The sequence below is a fragment of the Pseudorca crassidens genome, chromosome 17, assembly GCF_039906515.1.
Source record: "Pseudorca crassidens isolate mPseCra1 chromosome 17, mPseCra1.hap1, whole genome shotgun sequence".
Classification (NCBI taxonomy): Eukaryota; Metazoa; Chordata; class Mammalia; order Artiodactyla; family Delphinidae; genus Pseudorca; species Pseudorca crassidens.
In genome coordinates this window covers 55,651,122-55,676,553 of record NC_090312.1, presented here as the reverse complement: position 1 = coordinate 55,676,553, position 25,432 = coordinate 55,651,122, and the positions used below count along the sequence as shown (strand labels likewise).

General features: G+C 33.5%; 1 protein-coding gene across 1 annotated transcript in view; it reads left to right on the top strand.

Moving 5' to 3' along the window:
• Positions 1 to 25,432, top strand: part of CNBD1 (cyclic nucleotide binding domain containing 1) — a 397,351-nt gene that overhangs the window by 323,457 nt on the left and 48,462 nt on the right. The window contains 3 exon segments of the mRNA XM_067711697.1: positions 11,673 to 11,810; positions 13,037 to 13,169; positions 19,947 to 19,953. Of these exon segments, the coding sequence (XP_067567798.1) occupies positions 11,673 to 11,810; positions 13,037 to 13,169; positions 19,947 to 19,953 (278 nt within the window).

The following is a 25,432-nucleotide window of genomic DNA, read 5'->3' as shown; positions in this document are numbered from 1 at the left end:
ATTCAAAGTACTTATTTTTACTATAAGCAAAAATATAGATGTTAAATCATTTTCATTTTCAGATTAAGCTGACAGAGTTATTTCACTTCAAATCTAACCTTATTCAACTGAATCTCCTTTGTCAGAACACACTAAACTCAGAATAAATGGATATTTGAACAATTGAATTCAGCGTTATGTGGAGGAAGTGTCCTATTTTTAATATAAAATCAGGAAGCAGTGTTTCTGGCTTATTAAAAAAAATAGTCTACTATACAAAGCTATCAAAATATATCATATTTTATATAAAATTCAAATCACATCAAAGCAATTAATTTAAAAATTGATAAACCATACAACACATGAATGATATTAACTCATTAAGGCACTCTAGATTTTATACCTGCAATAGCTACTGGACATGTGATGAGAATTTATGTATGAATACCTATAAAATATTTATTTTAACATATGCTCTATTAGTTTTTTTCTGAACTTTACATGCTACTTTTCAGAAGTTTATGACTATTTAAAGTAGAAGTTAACATTTTCTTTAATTGACATTGAATTTCATGGTAGAATACAGAAATATTTTTAGTTCTTAGTGCTTACTCAAATTATTATGACTATGCCACTCATTTTTTTGCAGTGTAATATCTCAGTATAGAAAAGCAATTTTTACTAAATAATGTGTTGAAATGATTATTTCTAGTGGTTGAATGTTGCACTCTTATGTATCAGATAGATTAAGTTCTATCTTGTAATAAGAAAATTAAAAAATCTGAAAAAATAGAGGTATAAAATTTTTCTCATTTATAACTAGTCAGCAGTATTAATTATGCATCAAAAGTGTTTAGAAAATTACAAAGTATATTTATTTGTCCAAATGTTATTTTTTAATTAATTGGTTTACTTTTTGAAAAATACTTCTGATTGAAATGAACTCAGTATTTCCAAATTAGGTTTGTGAAATTGCAGAATCATACTGGGTGAATCCTGCGGAATTCAGTTTAGTCAACTAGGACCTTCTGAGGACATAGAAAAAAAAAGTCATATCTGCTAAGCATAAAGTCAGAAGTCCAAATCTAACAACACAGAAAAATGAGGCTGTTGTTCTTGTCAGTGCTGAAGATATTGTATGAGTTGGTCTCTTAGAAACATAAAAAAATTAATGTACAAGGAAATAACTGGGATCCACTTGAGATACAGTTTATGGTTATCAGCTGAGCTGTGCCCATGTGCTTAAGGAATGCAGTCTGGGCTGTTCAGGAGAACATTATGAGTGGTGTGACATTATGAGTGGTGTGACACATATAAGGAACACATTTCCTATGAGTTCTCCAGGCACTTGCTTTCTTTGCTGATCTACTCCCTTTCTGCACTCTTAGATGTATCTGTTATGAACTAGAAAATGTGTAACTAAGACTTTGAAAAGAAATTTAACTCAAAGAGAGGAGTGAACAGGACACACACACATATATGAAATATAACCTGCAAAGTACAATAGACACTAAGTACTCACTCTCATTAGTGTCTGATGTGTATGAATAGATGAATAGTTCAGGCATTGGAGATTCTCTGTTATTAATAAATACATCACTATTCATTGACTTACTTATCAACTACCATATATGGATATATAGATATATTGCTTGGATGTTACTAATTCCTTTCTTCTTTTAAAAAGCTATCACCTGATATCTCTCTCTCTTGTTTTATTTGGGGAAAAGAAAGTCAAAATCAGGATCAAGCTCTTCTTAATACTTTTACTATTACAGATTCTAATTTTTATGTGCCAGTTTCTGGATTTTCTTGCCAGAATCTCCACTCTTCCTCTGTCTTCTAAAAAGTTTTGGATATCATTGTCCAATTGATTATTCTGAGTGATTTTGTCACTCCCTTCATAGAGGGATGATAAGGACCAAAAAAAAAAAAAAAATCCAGACAATAGAAAGTGAAGTAGATTTTGCTTTTTAAAAAAACTCAGTCATTTTAGTCTGCTGAACCTCTGTCTGCTTTTGACCATGAAGAGTAGATTGCATCAAACAAATCTCCTTGCTGAGAACAATTACAAAATCTGGATAAAACCAACCAAGCAAACAACTGTTTTGAAGGTATTTGAGAGCAACCAAACGAACCAGGATTTGAAGGGCCATGATTCAAGCAAGAAGAGAAATACTTTATTTTGATCCAGACATTTCCTGTTGCTTATCCTTTGAGTCATCTGGCAATTTGTAAGCATAATAAGGATGAACAACTAAGAAGAAAATAGTGAATCAGGACTTTCAGGAGTCTTAGAGTACCAAAGTGACAAAATTTTGAGTTCAGTTTATTTAGGCAGTCAAGACATAAGGGGCCAATGTTGCTGATATTCAGGAAGATCAGTTTGAAGGCCAAAGAGCAGGAAAATTCTCCCTTGTTTGGGGGTGGGCCAGTCTTTTGTTCTACTCAGGTCTTCAATTGAATAGATGCGTCCACTACATTAAGGAAGGCAATCTGCTTTACTCAGTCTACTAATTTAAATGAACATCTCATCCAAAAACACCCTTATAGAAACATCCAAAATAATACTTGATCAAATATCTGGGCACTCCATGACCCAATCAAGTTGACACATAAAATTAACCATCACAGAACCCAAGTAAAATTATGCAGCTACAACTCTAACAAGAAGAATTGTCATCAGTCTCATAACATTTGACAGATAGAAATTAAGAGTTATGTATCTGCAAAGAAAAAGAGGTTCTCATAAACATATTAGTCTATCAGTAGAAAACCAGAACTAAAATCAGCCTCAAAATACCTCAATTCTTTATGGGATTATGTTAATCTGCTCTATACTAATTGACTGTGAGCACAAAAGTAAAGCATCTAAGAGAAAGATGATATCACCTAGAGCCATGACAGTTTTTTGTACTCAATGTCCAACATTTAATAAACAATTGCCAAGAATATCCATATATAGGACAAAATACCAAAAAATCAATAGAAAAAAGCAATAAAACTAACACACAGGTGATACAGCTATGGAAGTTAAAGTTAAAGTTCCCTGGTGGCGCAGTGGTTGAGAGTCCACCTGCTGATGCAGGGGACACGGTTTCGTGCCCCGGTCGGGGAAGATCCCACATGCTGCGGAGCGGCTGGGCCCGTGAGCCATGGCCGCTGAGCCTGCGCATCCAGAGCCTGTGCTCCGCAGTGGGAGAGGCCACAACAGTGAGAGGCCTGCATACCGCAAAAAAAAAAAAAAAAAAAAAAAAGCAGCTGATTGTATTCTGAAGAAAATAGATGAGGGGAGAATTTCATTACAAAACTGAATTGTAATAAAAAAACAAATTGTAACTTTGAAACTTAACAATATAATAACAAAATAATAACTCAATAGACGTGTTTATCAGCAGATTAGATAAAACAGGAGAGTTACTGAATTGGAAAATAGATTAGTAGAAAATATTACAGGTAAATATGAAGATGAAAAAAGATAACTGATACAGAAAAGAGCATAAGATATATATGAGGTGATGAAAAATTCTGACAAGTTTGTAATAAAAAGTTTAAGAAAAAGAAGCATAAGAATGGGACAGAAACAATATTTGGCATTGCCTGAAGTAGTACTGGTTGAATTTTTTTCCCAACTGTGGAAGGACATCAAGCAACAGATTCAAGTTTCTGTATGAATTACAAACTAGGTAATCACACCTAGAAACATTAGAAAGTAATGAAAACCAGTCCAAGAAAATCTTAAAATTGAAATAGATGGAAAAGACACAATATGTTCAAAAGTAAATTTTAATGCTCTCTAAATAAATAATTATGTCAGAAAACATGGAATGATAATACTTTAAGTATTGTGATAAAAATAGCTGTCAATCTAGATTTCTATAACCAGATAAAATATCTTTAAATAAAGGCAGAATAAAGATGTGTTCAGACAAATAATAAAGAGATATTGCCGGGAGACCTGTGCAAAAAGGAATCCCAAGGCAAAGAACTTCAGGCAGAAAAAAAATATTATTCCAAATAAACTACAAGAATGTAGAAGGGATTGAAGAAAAAAGAAACCTGGTGAATATGTGGTTGATTTAAATGTTCCTTGACTGTATAAAACAGTGTTACCTGTGAAGGTCTACATGTATATAGAAATAAAATATATCAAAAGTGCTAAAACCAAAAAAGAGGATAGGGTAAATGGAGTTACAGATTTTTTGAGTCTTTGCCTTTCTGGAAAGTGAAAAAAATTAATAATTTAGAGTATACTCTAGTAAGACAAGGATGCATTTTATTACTACTATAGTAATTGCCAAAAGAATAAAAAAGTACTCTAAGCTAAAAAATGACATAATAAAGTAATAGAGAAATTTTGATTAATTTAAAATGAAGCAATGAATGAGAGAAAATGACATAAAAGTAGATAGCAAAATAGAAAACAAATATTAAGATGTCATATTTAAACACAAATATATCAATAATTACATCATATATAAATAGACTAAATACTTCAATTAATAAACAAAGATTGTCAGCTTAGGTAAAATAAAACCGTGTATGCTGACTCACCTCATTATAAATATACAGGAATTTTCAAAGAAAAATAATGGAAGATAATAAATAAGATCTCACTAACCAAAAGAAGGCTGGGGTAGCTATACTAATAGTAGGTAAAGTTGATTTTATTGCAAGGGCATCATTTAAGATAGAGGAATATTTCATGATGAGTGTGAAGTTTATGTGCCCTAAAGTTATGACCTCAAAATATATAAAGTGAAAATTGATGGGGCACAAAGAAGAAATAAACAAATTCACAACTATAGTGGGAGTTTTTTTTTAATAGAATCTGATAAAGAACTAGACAAAAAAATACATCAGCAAAGATATAGAAATTCTGAACAACACAACAAACTTGATCTAATAGACTTGTATTCAACAATACAAACAACAATTGCAGAATGCACGTTCCTTTTAAGTGGTCATGGTACATTTTTAAAAATTGATTTAGTGCTAAGTCACAGGTTGAGTCTCAACAAATTTCAAATGATTGATTCAAATGATTTAAATTTGAAATCTCCTATAACCACAGTGAAATTAAGTAAGGAAGGCATCAGATAAATTTTTACCAAGTTCAAGATTTACCTATAGAGCAATTAATTTTTTACAACTGGACTTTTTAAAATTAAGGACATTTGATTAGAATACTACTGGTCTTAAAATGGCAGCACATGATGATTATGCAATTCAGGCTCATTTGCTGCTGAAAATCTCCCTATATTAAGGGGAAGGAAACAAATTTCTTTATCCTCACAGTTTTAAGATAGTAGTATAATAGTATCATTAATTTTTAGAGTGCCCTTACTTAGGAAAGCATTGCATGTTATATAAAAAAAAACAATAGAGTACATACTTTATTATAAATCAGAGGGGTGTCTGTGATGAGCCAGGTGACTTTGTGAAAAAGATGAGATTTAAACTGGACCTTGAAGCTGGGTAGTATTGACAAGCAGTCAGTGTGCTAGATATTTCAGACAAGTGTTTCATGTGAACAATTGAAGAGGTGGAAGTACCCTGAGGGTGTTTGAAAGAACCGTTCTGTTTTAGAGGAAAGAAAAAGAACTTCTACTTCTCTTATTCATTATGATGTCTAGAATCTTTTTGCTAAAATGTGTGAGGGGACATAAAAGGACATCTTGTTTAGCCAAATTTAAAGAGGAATTTATTGACTATATCTAAAAATCGACTTGGTTTGTAGATTTCACTTAGAGACTGCAATACTATTAATATAACCTCAAATGATCAATTCTTTTCATATAATAGGAAACATCTTGTTTGACTCAGCATACAACTTTGGAACAAATGTACCCAGAGAATTCCTACAGAATCACACAGTCCAATCTCTCAGCCAGTGAGATGAGGTTCCAAGCAAATCATCCTCACCTTATGTTTGTGCCTGCTTCTACCTTCTAAATATCACAATACAACCCAAATATGGCCAAAATCCTCTGAAAGATTATAAAATGCAACATCTTTGTATCCCTCTCTTATTGTATAACATTGGTTATAAGAAAGTAGTTCCTACATAAGCCTTTTAAAATCATAGGGGAAAAGTAATATTTTTCTATCTAGAGCAGTTCTTTTTAACCTTCTTTGGGGACACAGACAACTTTGAAAATCTAATGAAAGCGATAGAAACTCAAGAAAAATGGAAATTTACAAATAATCACATACGGTGTCATAATATATTAGGAGTTTAAGAGTCTTTAAAAGTCGATCCTTAGACCTCAGCCTTGAACCCCTGATCTATAGAGGCTTTGTATTTTCTCTGTCTGCTTCTTCAGCCCCTTAGAAAAAAGAAAATGTTTTATAGCATTAAGAACAAAACCCTTCCTTGGCTTAAAAATAGCAGCTGTAATTTTAGTCAGTGATCTTGTTTAATGTGTCTGGAAGCTAGAAGCAATGGAAAAATGATACAAGAACAAAAATTATACTTATAAAAGTTTTCTGTTTTTCAGAAGAGTTTATTTTTGTAAAATGCAGTTTTGCACAAAACTCAACATGATGTTTTTATTCAAAAGAAATTGTAATCGGTTTACCAACTCATAATATTCAGAGACAAGTTGTTTGGGTTATGCATTTTTAGAGAAGTTAATTCTTAAATCATGGGAATATATTATTTCCCAATAAAGTTATCTATCAATTTATTTTTCAGTAAAATAACATGAGAGTTTAGAAGTGAGAGAAACTGTTTCCTTTTGTGCAACTCTACTAACTATCCCCACCAAAATAGGATTATCAACATAACCTTGATAAATGTTTTCAAAAAAATTAAGATTGAGTTGTAGGTCATTAAAATAACTTCATAATGTTGTCTAATTTTAAATTATATTTATTGAAAAATTTAGAAAATGAAGAGAGGTACACAATAATAAGGGGCATTATCTGCAATTCCATCACCTAGAGATAACAGCTATAAACATTTGATGTATATAATTTAAGATATATTATGTATCAATATAAAGATATTAAAAGAGATAATACAGGCATGAAAAATAACACAGAATTTTTTTAATTGAAATATACTTGTTATATAATATTGTGTAGTTTCAGGTGTACAGCAAAGTGATTCAACATATACATATATATATATCTATTTTTAAAATTCTTTTTCATTGCAGTTTATTACAAGATAGGGAATGTAGTTCCCTGTGCTATAAGTAGATCCTTGTTGTTTATCTATTTTATATATGGTAGTGTGTATCTTTTAATCCATATTCCCAATTTATCCCTATGCACCCCCCTTCCCCTTTTGGTAACCATATGTGTGATTTCTATGTCTGTTAGTCTTTGTGAATAAGTTCACTTGCACATTTTTTTAGATTCCACATACGTCTCTGATTTATTTCACTTAGTATGATAATCTTGGCATTTGTATTCTTTTTTATGACTGAGTAATATTCCATTGTATATATACACCACAACTTCTTTATCCACTTATCTGTCGATGGACTCTTAGGTTGTTTCCATGTCTTGGCTACTGTAAATAGTTCCTCTATGAATGTTGGGGTACATGTATCTTTTCAAATGAAAGCTTTTGTCTTTTCTGGATATACGTCCAGGAGTGGGATTGCTGGATTATATAACAACTCTATTTTTTAGTCTTATGAGGAAATTCCATACTGTTCTCTATAGTGACTGTACCAGTTTAGATTCCAGCAGTGTAGGAGGTGTAGAACCCTCCTACCAGCAGTGTAGGAGGGTTCCTTTTCCTCCACACCTTCTCCAGCATTTATTACTTGTAGACTTTTTAATAATGACCATTCTGACTGGTGTGAGGTGATACTTCATTGTAGTTTTGATTTGCATGTCTTTAATAATTAGCTATGTTGAGCATCTTTACACGTGCCTCTTGGCCATCTGTATGTCTTCTTTTGAGAAATGTCTATTTAGGTCTTCTGCCCATTCTTTAATTGGGTTGTTTGTTTTTTCATTGTTAAGTTGTATGAGCTGTTTGTGTATTCTGAAAATTAAGCCCTTTTCGGTCACATCATTTGCAAATATTTTCTCTCATTCTGAGGGTTGTCTTTTTGTTTTGTTTAAGGTTTCCTTTGATGTGCAAAGACTCATGTTTGATTAGGTCCCATTTATTTATTTTTGCTTTTATTTCTATTGTCTTAGGAGACAGAGAATGTTGTTTTGAACCTGCATTTTAAATGTCTTCAAAAATGTCTAAAATTTAATCCATACTCCCTATTATCATTGAAAAACATACAAGGAAGTTTGAAGAAAAATTTAATAAATCCTTTGTCATTTTCACTCCATCTCTCCTCTGAATAGCCTTTTACACTTGTATATGTTTCCCTGAACTGACATCAGGATATAAACAATTGTATACACTTACACAAATTACTGTTTCTGTAAATGTTCACTTTATAAAAATAGATTTTTAACATAAATTTTCACCTATTACTTTTTTTTTCATTATAAGGAATCTTAGGTTAAGATGTATAGATGTTACAAATCATTAACAGTATGTTAAAACTTAGAGTTGTTTGAATATATGTATAATTTACTAACAAATATATATATATATACATACATACATAGACACACACGCTACATACATATGCACAAACACACACACACATATTGATTTAAGTAGGTGACCACTAAGGAATATTCCAGTCAGGGGTTGCCAAAATGTACTGCCTTAACATCTTTAAATGTATCCTTAAAAAAGTATTTATTTATTTAAGGTAGATTCCTAGGGAATGGTTTACTGGATAAAGTATTTTAAGCATTCTTTGTTTATTTTATTATTTATTTCCCATTTTTGAAGCTTTTTACAGTTTTTAGAGTTATGTATTAAAGTATCTCCCCAGTCTCATAGGTTAGAGTAATTTAATATTTTCATTCTGATGGATGAATATATGTGGGTACCATGTACATCTCTGTTTTCTAGTGAGGTTGAGCATGTTTCTTTTGTGTGCGATTCATTTGGCTGTTCTCTTCTGGAAATTTTACAAATATTTTTGTCATCTTTATAATCATTTGCTTTTGTTGTTGTTTTTATTTCTTAAGTCAAATTATTGCTGTTTATTAGACACTTTAGGTACATAAAAATTTTTATCATTTCTTTATTTTTATATCATTGTATTTATTTTCTTTTTTCCATTTAAAAAGTTCTAATTCCTATATTAAATTTGTAATTTGAACTAAGAAAAGTTGTATAAATCTTTTTTTCTTTCCTAATTCCAGAGCATAGACATTTTAATTCTATCTTCCTGCTCCTTTCTTTGGAGTTTCTGTTGTAAAATTATTTTAACTTTCTCTCATTTTAAAGGCATTCTATATTAGTCATTTAAAATTTATTATATATCAGTAAATGTTATTTACATTTACCAATTTTTATCAACTTCTTTGCATCCATTTTCTTTGGATTCAATGCTTTTCCAGCTAAAATTCATCTTTTAGTAATTTATTTCACATGCTGCCTAAAATTATCATCTTGTTGTTTGTTTTACTCTCACTCTATATTACTGTTATTTTAAGTAAATACACAATTCTAGTTCTTCGAATGTTCTTTTTTCTAGCATTTTGAAGGTGACCATATTATAGAACAGAATGGAAATGTTATAAATGTTAATTTTAAAATTAATTCAACTAAAATAAGTGGGTATGTAAAGAGCAAGGAAGTTGAATACTTTCCTAACATTGCTGGGTTGTCTGATGATATTGGTTAATGAATGAAGAAAGAAAGTCTTAAGAATGTTATTCAAAATTATGGAGGACTTATGCTTTCATAATAATTTATTAGGTAACTCAGACTAAGTCTTATACTTTAAAAAAATTAGAAAATCTGGAAAAATATATAGAAAACATCTGCTTGAAATTATTGATAACTAATACGATGATGAAGGGGGATTTGGAGGAGAAAGTTTAAGGAAGTATAACAAATTTTGATTAGTGATATAAAATACAAATATGTATCTAAATTTTGTGTCCTCCTTCATTTTCAGGACTCAACTCTTCTGTCATTTCTGGAAGTTTGCAGCTATTGTCACTTATGTATCACCTCACTCTCATATTTTTTAGCTTTCTTCTGGAAATTCTAGTAGATATAGGCTGAATGGTCTTCATTTATCTTCTATATCTTTTAAAATCTCCCACTTATTTCCATTCCTTCTATATTTTTCATAGTTTATTCTGGAAGTTTTTCTCATATTTTGTCCATGTCCTGAATTCTTTCTTTAGTTTTAATTTACTAATTAATACATTCATTGTGTTTTTCTTTCAATAACTTTAATTTTTACTTATAGAAATTTAATTTTGTTCTTTCACAAAATGCCTCTTTTTGCCTCCATAATGTTGTGCTCTGGTTTTATGGTCTTAATATATTAAACGTGTACTGCTTCCTTTAAGTTCTTCATTTTTTTTTCTGATTCTTTTTTTGTTGACTTTCCTCATAAGGGTTTGTCCACTTATGTGGCTTGGAATTTTCTATAGTGATTTTGTTATTATCAGGAATTGCATTCCGTGGGAGTTCCTTGTCTTCTGAATTCATACATAGAGTTTAAAATTGAACCTTCCTGGATCCTAGGGTTTTTTCAGTTGTGTGCCAGGCTTTACATTAGCTTTGGGTCCTGTACTATGTGTGAATGTATACTCTGCACCCACACAGTTCCATAGCTAGATTAATGGTTAGAGTTTTTGTTGTTTCCATTTAATATATGGGACAATCCTTCAAGGTCCTAGGCTTTAAGCAAAAGTGTTCAACTCCAATTCCTCACCTGTATAGTCCTGAGTTTCCTATTCCAATATGGTTGACAACTCCAGAACTCAATCTCTTAGGACTTCCTCCTAGTTTGATATCACTGTGGACCACTTTGGTTTCAGCAGTAATTGTTTCAAGTCCTCCTTTATTTCCAAACTTGCAGATTCAATCTCAGCTATTCATTCAACTAAAAAGAAAAATATTCAGCCTTTCTATGGATATGAAGTGGAAGATGGAAGTTTTCCCATATCATCATTAGATAGCCCTATTGACCTGATGTTTTCTCTGAGAAGCTTCCCTTGTTTTTCTAGATGTCCTTCAATTTTCCCAGGCAAACATGAATACAAATCCTCTTTGTAACTGTACACATTCTCACTACAGCCTAATAACTTACAATATGTATTCTAGTGGTAACATTTTTGCCATGCTTAATATTTATTCTTAGCATAGTAAATTAGGAGACCATACATGAATACATATATATATATATCAGTGATTTATACCTGCCTAACACTGTATTCATTTCCATTATTACTTACCAACATATGAGTATAATAAAATAAACAGAAGAACATGGATATAAGTACACTAATTTCCTCATTCTTACAACAAATATTTATTGAATGGCTACTATGTACCAAGCACAATTTCAGGAACTTAAAATGAATCAGTGAATAAAACAGAAGATCTATTCTTATAACATATTTGTTTCATGCTAATGAAAAAAAAATTTCTTGCTTTGGGAAAGTGATATTGGACAAAAGAAGTATGACATCCATGCAAGTATGTTTAGATCCCCTTCTTTCAAAGAGCAGGAGCGTGATCTACCATTTACCCTTTTGCTGGCTCTCCTAGATTGATCCTTTCACTATCATTGGTATTTTTATGTTGATGAATGATAATGAAGTTTAAGTAGCTTTTGGTGTTTTTACAGCTTGGACAATGGAGTACCTTTGGAACCCTGGAAGTTACAGCTCAGACTGAATCATAAACAAAGGCATTCTCAGTGGTGGCAGAAGAAGATTGTGAAATCCTTATAATCCCTGCAAAGAATTATGCAAAGTTAAAATCGGTATGACCGTATCTAATCTATGTATTAACACAATATGGGTATAAATTAACACTAAGTTTTGCCTCTCTAGGCAGAAGATGTCCATATCTCTTTTATATTTTAATTTGTCTTGAACTGGAGACCATAAAAATATGATATATTCGATGAATATCACTTAAGTCTCCGATGAGTAGTTGAAGTGGAAAGGTCTCTATGGATATAATTTGTTATATGTTTGAGTGAATTTGGTTTTCCATGAATTTAAAATTCATCTGTTCATTCACTCATTCACTCTTTCATTCATTCAACAACTGTATGTTTTGGGTGTCAACAGCATGTCATGTATGAGGGATACCAGAATGATCAGAGATCTCTAAACCTCTACAGTCTACCTTAGGAAGAACAAATACTTGAGCATTATCTGAACACTATTTCATATGTATAACATACATCGAGACCGAGAGCTGCATGAGTAGGTGATCACAACTTAATTCTGAGCCCCTAATTCTGCTGCATTAGGATAACTTATTTTCTTCAATTTTAACAATTTATTCTCTTTTAGTCAAATCCCCAAATTCCCCTCTCTTCTATTTCTTCTCCCCTGGATGGAAGAAGAAGTTTGTATAAATGATGGATTGGGAGCCCACCATGGTCATACTCTGTCAGCTCCTCTTGATAGGGTTTAACAATGGTGCAGGTGCTGCAGAGCACTGGCATCAGCCACAGTGAGGTGCTCATGCTGAAGGGAGATGAGGAGACATCCATCTTCCTGATTTAGGTCTTTAATAGTTGGGATTTCTTTAGATAGAGTGGTCTCAGTGTTGGTGATACAGAAGACTTTCCTAGGATTCAACTTCCTTCCAAATCTCTGGTTTCAGAGTGTCTGGCTTAAAAAAAAAGTTTCATACGTTTGTTTTTATTTTCAAAATGTCAGTATCATTTATTTGGTATTATCAAATACAACTTTTGAGTGTAGTCTTGACTATGATAGGTTTTTTTTAATGCTAAAACATTTATAGGAGGTTAAAAATACTTTGAAAGGGGAAAATATTTTAGTAGCAGATCTGAAGATTAAAATTTCAGTATGGTTATGTGGTCATGCTCCTATAAAATTCAAATACATTTTATACTAAGTTACATCCATATAACCTTTATTTTTCTTTTACTGCCATTTATCTATCTTCTATATTTTTACCTCTTTTTTAAAAAATTATGTAACATAAAATTTGATAATGACTTTTTTTCAGGAAAAAACAAAACTGAAAAATAAAAATAAGGTGAAATTAATCTGTAAGTGTCCATATTATATGCAGTGGCCTACTTTATCCATATATGAGCTAGTTACACTCACTTAATGGAAAAAATTTCCTCCAGGTCATGGTGAGTTTAAAGTAATTTTAGATTATTTCTTTTATATTACATTACATTATTGGAATTTGCAATTTTTCATAGATTTAATATTTTATGTAATATTTCTTCACATGTGTTTCTCTAATATATTAAATGTTACCTTTCAATTGGACATTTAGATTGTTGCTTTTTAAATTAAAAATCATTCTGTATTGACTTGAAGAGTGATCTCAGAAGTAGACTTACTTCCACATCCTCCTATTTCTCCCCACAGTCCCTACCCTTCTTGCCCCACCCTAACAGTCAATGTAAAGACCAAACTATAAAGGATAAATGTTGTGAGAAGTTACAGTCATTTATTTTTTCTTTTTTCCTGGTAGAGCACCTACTTTAGCTGCATGTTTGCTTATCTGTACACATTATCAGGGGAAAATATCATTATAGAGAATAGATAAGACTGAGATAAGGAGTAGCAACAGTGAAGCTGCCTACATTTCCAATATTCAGCTTGACAATGACGCATGCATTTCCTGGGTTATGCATATACAAAATGTGTAGGTGGCGTTGAGTCATTTTGTACAATATTTCCATTTATGAGAAACATACTAAATAAGAGATGCCAACTGTTATTTACTGATGTTTCTGTCCCACAAAATTCATATGTTGAAGCTTTATTCACTAAGATTATGTTATTTGGATGTGGGACATTTGGCAGGCAATTAAGTCATGAGAGTGGAGCGCTCGTGAATGACATTAATGCCCTTAAAAGAAGAGATGAGAGAGAAAGAGTTGATCTCACTTTCTTGGCTATGTGAAGATACTGCAAGAAAGCAGCTATCTGCAAACAAGAAAGAGGGCTCTCATCAGACATTGAATCTATTCGCACCTTGATCTTGGACTTCCCAGCCTTCAAAATTGTGAGGAATGGTCGTTGTTTAAGCCAACCCAGCTGATGCTATTTGTTATAGTAGCCAAAACTAAGACACCAACATAAGAGGAGCTACAGTAGGTGTGTCAGAATCTTCAGTCAGGAATCACTAGAGTGCCCTACCTCAAACCTGCAGATCCATAATTGCGGTGGGAGATGTGGTGCCAGGAGGAGGAGAACATTTCTGAATTAAGTTTGAAATTAAAGTTCTAAAAAGAATGAGTCTAAGTTATAAATTCCAAAATGTGACTATTCTAACAATAAAAATATGGTGAAGAAATTACAGAATCTGGCTAAGCTATCCTTTGAGGGAGCCGCTATATAATAGAAAAGTGAGGTTAATACAGCACCATACAGAAGATTCATTTATTGGAAAAAATGAATACCTATGCTTCAAAAGCTGAGACTCCCTAATAAACCTGTTCAATTTAGTGAGACTATGCACCCTTTCCTGAATTTGTTCCAAATTTTTTTCCTGTGCTTGTTTTTATATTTTATTTATCATTTTTTGAAATACAGTGTTTAGCCCATATTTAGACAAATATATATTTTCTTCTTGCTTATAAAAATTGAATGTCATGTTGTAGTTTTGTTCATGAAACATTTTTCCTAATGCTGTATTCATTTTTGGCCAAAAGTACACTTAGAAGACAAGAAGTAAACTGATGTGTAAAAAACTAGGAATTAGCATTTCTAGATTCAGTATATTTATTGTATAGAATTTTTTTTTAATTGGGTGTTTGGATTTACCATGGGTCTTCCTTCTGTATTCGAAATATTAACTCTTGGTCCATGCCTCAGTTCCAGGGCTATTTTATTTAAAAAAAAATCTTAAACTTGCCAATTTATCAGGACATTAATATTTTTGAGATGGTTTTAGAGGAAGAAAGACACCATAATCAAAGATTTTTTTCAACTACGTGAACCAAAAGAATATGGGATTTGGAAAAGGGGAATAATTATGTGTTTTAATGTATTTGATTACTAATGATGAATAATATGTGTTTCAGTCTGAAATATCAATCTAAACTATTTAAATTTATCATCAAAAAGTTAAGAAGATGTGGACACATAGTTTCTTAGACATGCTGGGTTCAAGTTCTTATTTGGTAAGTGCTTTTAAAGTAATGGTGGAAACTATCACTTTGAACAATCTGTGATTATATCGTATAAGTCAAAAGTAACATAATTCTTCCACTGATTCCCTGTTGTTAAAATATTTGGTCCTGACACTTACACAGTTTAAAAAAAAAACATTTATCCTCCTTAGGGAAGAATGGCAATTTCACTAGATGATTCTCAAGGCTTCTTTCAGCTCTGAAATACTATGGTTCTTATAAATAAATATTCCTAGGTGAAGAATAAGTTCTTTCAACCTAAACTAATTTTCTTTTATGGTGGTGACAAACTTGATATATCAAAGAGAAACATTAGATATAATACTTTTCCACTTTACTCATGATTTATTTTGAATTTTTATCAGAAAATGTAGAGCATAGCTCAAATTATACTTTCAATATCTATTGATAGGCTTAAAATTAGCAGTAGTATGATTTCCAAAGCATAATTACTTGTGTTTTGATCTTATTTTAGAAAAATATATTGGATGAAGTTTCAGAGACATCTAGGAAATTATTCAAAAGATTGATAGAATTTAGGATTAATACCTGGAAATCTATGAAATAAATCTTATTTCTGGCACTATTCCTCTGTTAACTTAAATCTTCTTACTTTTGCTTCATATGCAAAGGGAGATTGAGTTTAATGGATGTGTACAATGTTGCTTGTTATTTGGGTCTGTCTGGTTTGTATCACACCAGCTGAAATCTTCCCAGGTGATATATTTTCCAGGTGTGACTGGATAGAAAATGGAAACCAGCTGATCTCACTAATCAACCTGTTTCTATGTGTATCATGTGTATAAGAAGAAATGGTAAGTTAACTTCACATTAATGAACCATTTGTATACATTTTATTGTTATCCTGCTTATGTCAGTATGCTCCATATTTTCCAGGTTGGATATAATATAGCAAACATAATAATAAGAGATACTAAAAATGTAGTAAAAATTTAGTTTTAAAAGATAAAATATGTAAATATAGCAATTATAAAAAATTTTCTTGTCTTCAAAAGTCCAAAATGGAGAATTTCAGTCACAGTATTTATACCAAATGGAAATTTGAAGCTCTAGGCTCTAAATCCCAACTTTTTGACATCAGTCCTTCTAGATCAATTAACTCTGCAGGGTATCTAAACTTTTAGCCCCAACGACACTCTTGAGCATCCCAGAAACAGGTTTGTGTCTAGGGGTGCCATTGATAGTGATGCATTTTTCTTCCTCCTTTCTTCTTTTGCATAAGTGAATATTTTGTAATATAGAATATTAATTCATTTAATTATTTTTAATAGGCTTTATTATTTAGAGAAGTTTTCAGTTCACAGCAAAACTGAGCAGAAGGTACAGAGATTTCCCATATACCCCCTGCCCCCAGTCTTGCACACTATCCCCTGCTATTAGCATACTCCATTAGAGTGGTTCATTTGTTACAATTAATGAACCTACATGGAAACATCATCAACCAAAGCCCATAACTTACATTAAGGCTCACTTTTGGTATTAGACATTCTGTGGGTTGGACAAATGTATAACGATATTTATCCACCATTATAGTATTGTACAGAATAGTTACTGCCTTAAAAATTCTCTGTGTTCCACATTTTCATCTCTCCCTCCTCCCTAAACCCTTGGCAAACACTGATCTTTTTACTGCTTTCTTCTGATTTTACCATCTCCAGATTGTCACAGAATTGGAATCATAAAATATATATGTAGCCTTTTCAAATTGGTTTCTTTCACTTTAATATTTAAGTCTCTTCCAAATCTTTTCATTGTTTGATAGCTCATTTCTTCTTAACACTGGATAATATACCATTGTCTGGATGTACCACAGTGTATTTAACTATTCACCTACTGAAAGGCATCTTAGTTGCATTCAGGTTTTAGCATTATGAATGAAGCTGCTAAAAACATTTGCATGCAGGTTTTGTGTGGACATAAGTAAATATTTATTATGTGCAAAACACTAAACTAGTTGCTTTGTGGAGATTAAAAGAAATGGATTTAAAATCAAATAAACTCAAGTATTTGAGCAACTAAATGTAAGGTTTGGGTTTGATCTCAGAGAATTAACAATTAGAAAAAAATATATAAAAGTGTGTTTGTTTATTTAACATCTTTATTGGAGTATAATTCCTTTACAATGATGTGTTAGTTTCTTCTGTATAACAAAGTGAATCAGCTATACATATACATATATCCCCATATCTCCTACCTCTTGCATCTCCCTCCCACCTTCCCTATCCCACCCCTCTAGGTGGACACAAAGCACGGAGCTTATCTCCCTGTGCTATTTTTTTTTTTCTTAGATTCCATATATATGTGTTAACCTATGGTATTCGTTTTTCTCTTTTGGACATAATTCAATCTGTACAAACTCTTGAGGTCCATCCAACTCACTACAAATAACTCAATTTCGTTTCCTGTTATGGCTGAGTAATATTCCATTGTATATATGTGCCACATCTTCTTTAACCATTCATCTGTTGATGGATACTTAGGTGGCTTCCATGTCCTGGCTATTGTAAATAGAGCTGCAATGAACATTGTGGTATGTGACTCTTTTAGAATTATGGTTTTCTCAGGGTATATGCCCAGTAGTGAGATTGCTGGGTAGTATGAGAGTTCTATATTAAGTTTTTTAAGGAACCTCCATACTGTTCTCCATAGTGACTGTATCAATTTACTTTCCCACCAACAGTAAAAAAGGGTTCCCTTTTCTCTACACCCTATTCAGCATTTGTTGTTTGTAGACCTTTTGATGATGGCCATCCTGACTCGTATGAGGTGATACCTCATTGTAGTTTTGATTTGCATTTCTCTAATGATTAGTGATGTTGAGCATCCTTTCATGTGTTTGTTGGCAATCTATATATCTTTTTTGGAAAAATGTCTATTTATGTTTTTTGCCCATTTTTGGATTGGGTTTTTTGTTTTTATGATATTGAGCTGCATGAGCTGTTTGTGTATTTTAGAGATTAATCCCTTGTCAGTTGCTTAATTTACAAATATTTCCTCCCATTCTGAAGGTTGTCTCTTCATCTTGTCATGGTTTCCTTGCCTGTGCAGAATCTTTTAAGGTTCATTAGGTCACATTTGTTTATTTTTCTTTTTATTTATTTTATTTATTTATTTATTTAATTTATTTATTTTTATTTATTCTTTTATCTAAGAGGTGGGTCAAAAAGGGTCTTGTGGTGATTTATGTCATAGAGTGTTCTGCCTGTTTTCCTCTAAGAGTTTGAGAGTGTCTGGCCTTACATTTAGTTCTTTAATTGATTTTGCATTTATTGTTTGTGTATGGTGTTAGGGAGTGTTCTAATTTCATTCTTTTACATGTAGCTGTCCAGTTTTCCCAGCACCACTTACTGAAGAGGTTATCTTTTCTCCATTGTATATTCTTGCCTCCTTTATCAAAGATAAGGTGACCATGTGTACATGGGTTTACCTCTGGGCTTTCTATCCTGTTCCATTGATCTATATTTCTATTTTTGTGCCCATACCATACTGTCTTGATTACTGTAACTTTGTAGTGTAGTCTGAAGTCAGGGAGTCTGATTCCTCCAGCTCCATTTTTCTTTCTCAAGATTACTTAGGCTATTTCCATCCAAATTGTGAAATGTTTCTTTCTAGTTCTGTGAATAGTGTCATTGGAAGTTTGAAAGGGATTGCATTGAATCTGTAGACAGCTTTGGGTAGTATAGTCATTTTCGCAATATTGATTCTTCCAAAACAAGAACATGGTATATCTCTCCATCTGTTTGTATCATCTATAATTTCTTTCATCAGTGTCTTATAGTTTTCTGCATACAGATAATTTGTCTTCTTAGTAGGTTTATTCCTAAGTATTTTATTCCTTATTTTGCAATGGTAAATGGGAGTGTTTCATTAATTTCTCTTTCAGATTTTTCATCATTAGTGTATAGGAATGCAAGAGGTTTCTGTGCATGAATTTTGCATTCTGCTACTTTACTAAATTTATTGATCAGCTCTAGTAGTTTTCTCACAATATCGTTAAGATTTTTTATGTATAGTATCATGTCATCTGCAAACAGTGACAGTTTTACTTCTTTTCCGATTTGGATTCCTTTTATTTCTTATTCTTCTCTGATTGCTGTGGCTAAAACTTCCAAAATTAGGTTGAATAATAGCAGTGAGAGGGGGCAACCTTGTCTTGTTCCTGATATTAGTGGAAATGGTTTCAGTTTTTCACCATGGAGAACAATGTTGGCTGTTGGTTTGTATATATGGCCTTTACTATGTTGAGTTTAGTCCCTTCTCTGCCTACTTTCTGAGGGTTTCTATCATAAATGGGTGTTGAATTTTGTCAGAAGCTTTTGATTTAGATGATCATATGTGTTTTCTCATTCAATTTCTTAATATGTTTTATCACATTGATTGAGTTGCGTATATTGAAGCATCCTTGCAACTCTGGGATAAACCCCACTTGATCACAGTGTATGATCCTTTTAATGTGCTGTTGGACTCTTTTTGCTAGTATTTTGTTGAGGATTTTTGCATCTATGTTCATCAGTGATATTGGCCTGTAGTTTTTGACATCTCTGTTTGGTTTTGGTATCAGGGTGATGGTGGACTTGTAGAATGAGTTTGGGAGTGTTCCTTCCTCTTCTATACCTTGGAAGAATTTGAGAAATATAGATGTTAGCTCTTCTCTAAATGTTTGATAGAATTCACCTGTGAATCCATCTGGTCCTGGGCTTTTGTTTGTTGGAAGATTTTTAATCACAGTTTCAATTTCAGTGCTTGTGTTTGGTCTGTTTATATTTTGTATATCTTCCTGGCTCAGTCTCGGAAGGCTGCTCTTTTCTAAGAATTTGTCCATTTATTCCAGGTTGTCCATTTTAATGGCATATATTTACTTGTAGTAATCTCTCATGATCCTTTGTATTTCTGCAGTGTCAGTTGTTACTTCTCCTTTTTCATTTCTAATTCTATTGATTTGAGTCTTCTCCCTTTTGTCTTGATGAATCTGGCTAATTCTTTTTCAAATTTGTTTATCTTTTCAAAGAACCAGCTTTTAATTTTATTGATCTTTGCTATTGTTTCTTCATTTCTTTTTCATTTATTTCTGATTTGATTTCTGATTTGATTCTTTCCTTCTGCTAAATGTGTTTTTGTTGTTGTTGTTCTTGTTTCTCTAATTGCTTTAAGTGTAACGTTAGGTTGTTTGAGATGTTTCTTGTTTCTTGAGGTAGGACTGTATTGCTATAATCTTCCATCTTAGAACTGGTTTTGCTGCATCTCATGAGTTTTGGGTCATCATGTTTTCATTGTCTTTTTTTCTAGGCATTTTTAAAATTTCCTCTTTGATTTCTTCAGTGATCTCTTGATTATTTAGTAGTGTATTGTTTAGCCTTCATGTGTTTGTAATTTTTACAGTTTTTTTCCTGTAATTGATATCTAGTCTCATAGTGCTGTGGTCAGAAAAGATACTTGATATGATTTCAATTTTCTTAAATTTACCAAGACTTGATTTGTGACACAAGATATGATCTACCCTGGAGAATGTTCCATGAGTACTTGAGAAGAAATTGTGTTCTTCTGCTTTTGGATGGAATGTCCTATAAATATCAATTAAGCCCATCTTGTTTAATGTATTATTTAAAGTTTGTGTTTCCTTATTTATATATATTTTGGTTGATCTGTCCATTGGTGAAAATAGGGTGTTAAAGTCCCCTATTATGGGGCTTCCCTGGTGGCACAGTGGTTGAGAGTCCACCTGCTGACGTAGGGGACATGGGTTCATGCTCCGGTCCGGGAAGATCCCACATGCCGCAGAGTGGCTGGGCCTGTGAGCCATGGCCACTGAGCCTGCGTGTCCGGAGCCTGTGCTCCACAACAGGAGATGCCACAATAGTGAGAGGCCCGCATACAGAACAACAACAAAAAAAATCCCATACTATGATTGTGTTACAGTCAATTTCCCCTTTTATGGCTCTTAGCATTTGCCTTATGTACTGAGGCGCTCCTATGTTGGGTGCATAAATATTTACAATTGTTATCTCTTTTTCTTGGCTTGATCCCTTGATCATTATGTAGTGTCCTTCTTTGTCTCTTCTAATAGTCTTTATTTTAAAATCTATTTTGTCTGTTATGAGAATGCTCCTCCAGCTCTCTTTTGATTTTCATTTGCATGGAGTATCTTTTTTCATCCTCTCACTTTCAACCTGTATGTGTCCCTGGGTCTGAAGTGGGTCTCTTATATACAGCATATATATGGGTCTTGTTATTGTATCCATTCATCCAGTCTAGTCTATGTCTTTTGTTTGGAGCATTTAATCCATTTACATTTAAGGTTGCAATCAATATCCATGTCCCTATTACCATTTTCTGAATTGTTTTGGGTTTGTTATTCTAGGTCTTTCTCTTCTCTTGTATTTCCTGCTTAAGGAAGTTCCTTTAGCCTTTGTTGTAAAGCTGGTTTGGTTGTGCTGAATCCTTGCAGCTTTTGCTTGTCTGTAAACGTTTTAATTTTTCCTTCAAATCTGAATGTGATCCTTGCTGGGTAGAGTAATCTTGGTTGTAGGTTTTTGCCTTTCATCACTTTAAATATGTCCTTTCATTCCCTTCTGGCTTTCAGAGTTTCTGCTGAAAGATCAGCTGTTAACCTTATGGGGATTCCTTTGTATGTTATTTGTTGCTTTTCCCTGTTGCTTTAAATATGTTTTCTTTTTATTCAATTTTTGATAGCTTGATTAATATGTGTCTTGGTGTTTTTCTCCTTGGATTTATCCTGTATGGGACTCTCTGAACTTCCTGGACTTGATTAACTCTTTCCTTTCCTATGTTAGGGAAATTTTCAACTATAATCCCTTCAAATTTTTTCTCAGTGTCTTTCTCTTTCTCTTCTTCTTCTGGGACCCCTATAATTCGAATGTTGGTGTGTTTGATGTCACAGAGTTCTTTGAGACTGTCATCAATTCTTTTCATTCTTTTTTCTTTATTCTGCTCTGTGGTAGTTATTTCCAATATTTTATCTTCCAGGTCACTTATCCATTCTCCCTCACTTTTTCTGCTATTGATTCCTTCTAGAGAATTTTTAATTTCATTTATTGTGTTGTTCATCATTGTTTGTTTGCTGTTTAGTTCTTCTAGGTCTTTGTTAAACATTTCTTGTATTTTCTCCATTCTATTTCCAAGATTTTGGATCAATTTTACTGTCATTACTCTGAATTCTTTTTCAGGTAGACTGCCTATTTCCTCTTCATTTGTTTGGTCTGGTGGGTTTTTTCCTTGCTCCTTCATCTGCTGTGTATTTCTCTGTCTTCTCTTTTGCTTAACTTACTGTGTTTGTTTGGGGTCTCCAATTCACAGGCTCCATGTTCATAGTTCCCATTGTTTTTAGTGTCTGCTCCCATTGGGTAAGATTTGTTCAGTCGGTTGTGTAGGCTTCCTAGTGGAGGGTACTGGTGCCTGTGTTCTGGTGGATGAGGCTGCATCTTGTCTTTCTGGTGGGCAGGACCATGTCCTTTGATGATTTTTGTGGTGTCTGTGAACTAATTACGATTTTAGGCAGCCTGTGTGCTAATGGGTGTGTTTGTGTTCCTGTCTTGCTAGTTGTTTAGTATGGGGTGTACAGCATTTTAGGTTGCTGGTTGTTGAGTGGAGCTGGGTCTTAGTGTTGAGATGGAGATCTCTGGGAGAGCTTTTGCTGTTTGATATTACTTGGGGCTGGATGGTCTCTGTGCACCAATGTCCTGAACTCAGCTCTCCCACCTCAGAGGCTCAGGGCCTGACTCCTGGCCAGAGCACAAAGACCCTGTCAGTCACATGGCTCAGAAGAAAAGTGAGAAAAGAGAGAAGAAAGATAGAAAGAAAGAAAAAAAGGAGAAAAAATAATAACAAAATAAGATAAAGTTATTAAAATAGAAAAAACATTAAAAAATAAAAAAAATAATATGAAGAAAAGAAAGAGAGAAAGAAAAAAGAGGGCAACCCCACCAAAAAACAAATCCACCCATGATATCAAGTGCTAAAACTTACTAAAAAAACAAAAAACAAAAAAACCCTGACAAACAGAACCCTAGGACAAATGGTAAAAGCAAAGCTATACAGACAAAATCACAGAGAGAAGCATACACAGACACACTCACAGAAAGAGAAAAAAATGTATATACCTATAAAAAAAAATGAAAGAGAACACTCAAATCAGTAAACAAATCTACCAATGATAATAAGCTCTAAATACTAAAGTATGATAAACATAAACCAGAAAGAAATTAGGTGCAAAAAGGAAATCCCAAGTCTCCAGTTGCTCCCAAAGCCCACCATCTCAATTTTGGGTTGATTTGTTGTCTATTCAGCTATTCCACAGATGCAGGGCACATCAAGTTGATTGTGATTTAATTCACTGTTCCTGAGGCTGCTGGGAGAAATTTCCCTTTCTCTTCTTTGTTTGCATAGCTCCTGTGGTTCAACTTTGGATTTGGCCCGCCTCTGTGTGTAGGTCAACTGAGGGTGTCTCTTTCCTGCCCAGGCAGGATGGGGTTAAAGTAGCAGCTGATTAGGTGGCTCTGGCTCACTCAGGCCAGGGAGAGGGAGTGGTGTGGAATGTGGGGTGAGCCCGCAGCAGCAAAGGCTGGCGTGAGGTTGCACCAGCCTGAGTCATACTGTGTGTTCTCCCAGAGAAGTTGTTCCTGGATTACGTGACCCTGGCAGAGGTAGGTTGAACAGGATCGTGGGAGTGGAGGTGTGGATAATGACCTGTGCTTTCACACAACTTTCTTGGTGGCTATAGCAGCAGCCTTAGCATTTCATGTCCATCTCTGGTGTCTGCTCTGATAACTGTGGCTCACACCCTTCTCTGGATCTCATTTAGATGGTGCTCTAAATACCCTCTCCTCGTGCACCCTGAAATAATGGTCTCTTGCCTCTTATACAGTTCCAGACATTTTCCTGGACTGTCTCCTGGCTAGCTGTGGTGCATTAGTCCCCTTCACACTGTGTTCACGCAGCCAACCCCAGTCCTCTCCCTGGGATCTGACCTCCAAAGCCGAAGCCTCAGCTCTCAACTCCCACCTGCCCCGGTGGGTGAGCGGAGAAACCTCTCAGTCTGGTGAGTGCTGTTCAGCACCGATCCTCTGTACAAGAATTGCTCCACTTTACCTTCTGCACCCCTGTAGCTGTTCTCTCCTCCATGGCTCTGAAGCTTCCCACCTGCCGCCGACCTCCCCACTCCATCTCTGCCAGTGAAGAGGCTTTGTAGTGTGTGGAAACTTTTCCTCCTTCACAGCTCCCTCCCAGAAGTGCAGGTCCTATCCCTATTCTTTTGTTTCTGTTTTTTCTTTTTTATTTTTCCCTACCAGGCATGTGGGGTGTTTCTTGCCTTTTGAGAAGTCTGACGTCTTCTGCCAGCATTCATTAGGTATTCTGTAGGAGTTGTTCCACATGTGGATGTATTTGTGGGGAAGAAGGTGATCTCCACGTCTTACTCCTCCACCATCTTGAAGGTCTCCCCTTAAAAGTGTATTTTTAAATTAATAAGATGATATAAAATAATTATTTTATATGATTATGGGTATGTCTCCCCTAGTGTATTTATAATATACAAAGTGTGTCACCCACAAATAAATTTATATGATTTACCCCCCCAAAATTAATAAGATGCATCCCAAATATCACACATTACAATAAATTTCAATGTCTCATGGACATATATATTACCTATGAAAATATTCTTAAATTACTATTTTCCAACAGATGCAATAGAAACTAAATGAGGGAGAGGATTTTTTGAACATGGTTGAACAGTGGCTGGGAGTGATAGTTGCAGGCAGGAAAAATAACATGAGTCAATACAGGGTTTGCACATCTTGATTCAGGAGAGCAGTTCAAATAGCCCAATTCAAGTTAATAAGGTGTTTATCATCAGCATTGGGCACTCAGTCAAAACTATAGAGAATACAAGGCATTTTAAATGCCATATTCATGTGCATGTGCCTAATTTTATTGCAAATGTTGTACCATTAAAGGTTTTGAATAGAAGATATCTGAAGAAGTAAAAAATTTAGAGGAGTGAATCAGGCAGAGAAATATGAATGATGGTTAAAAGGAGAGAGGCACTAGAAAACCAGGAAAACAAGTAGGAGTCTATTTTGGTAGTGCAGAGGGAAAGAGACAAAAGGCAGTAGTGACACTATTAATGGAAGGAATTTATGTGAGAGACATTTTAATTTTTCTAGGTATGGAATGGAATATAACCTTTCAAGTACATTTTCAGTACTCCC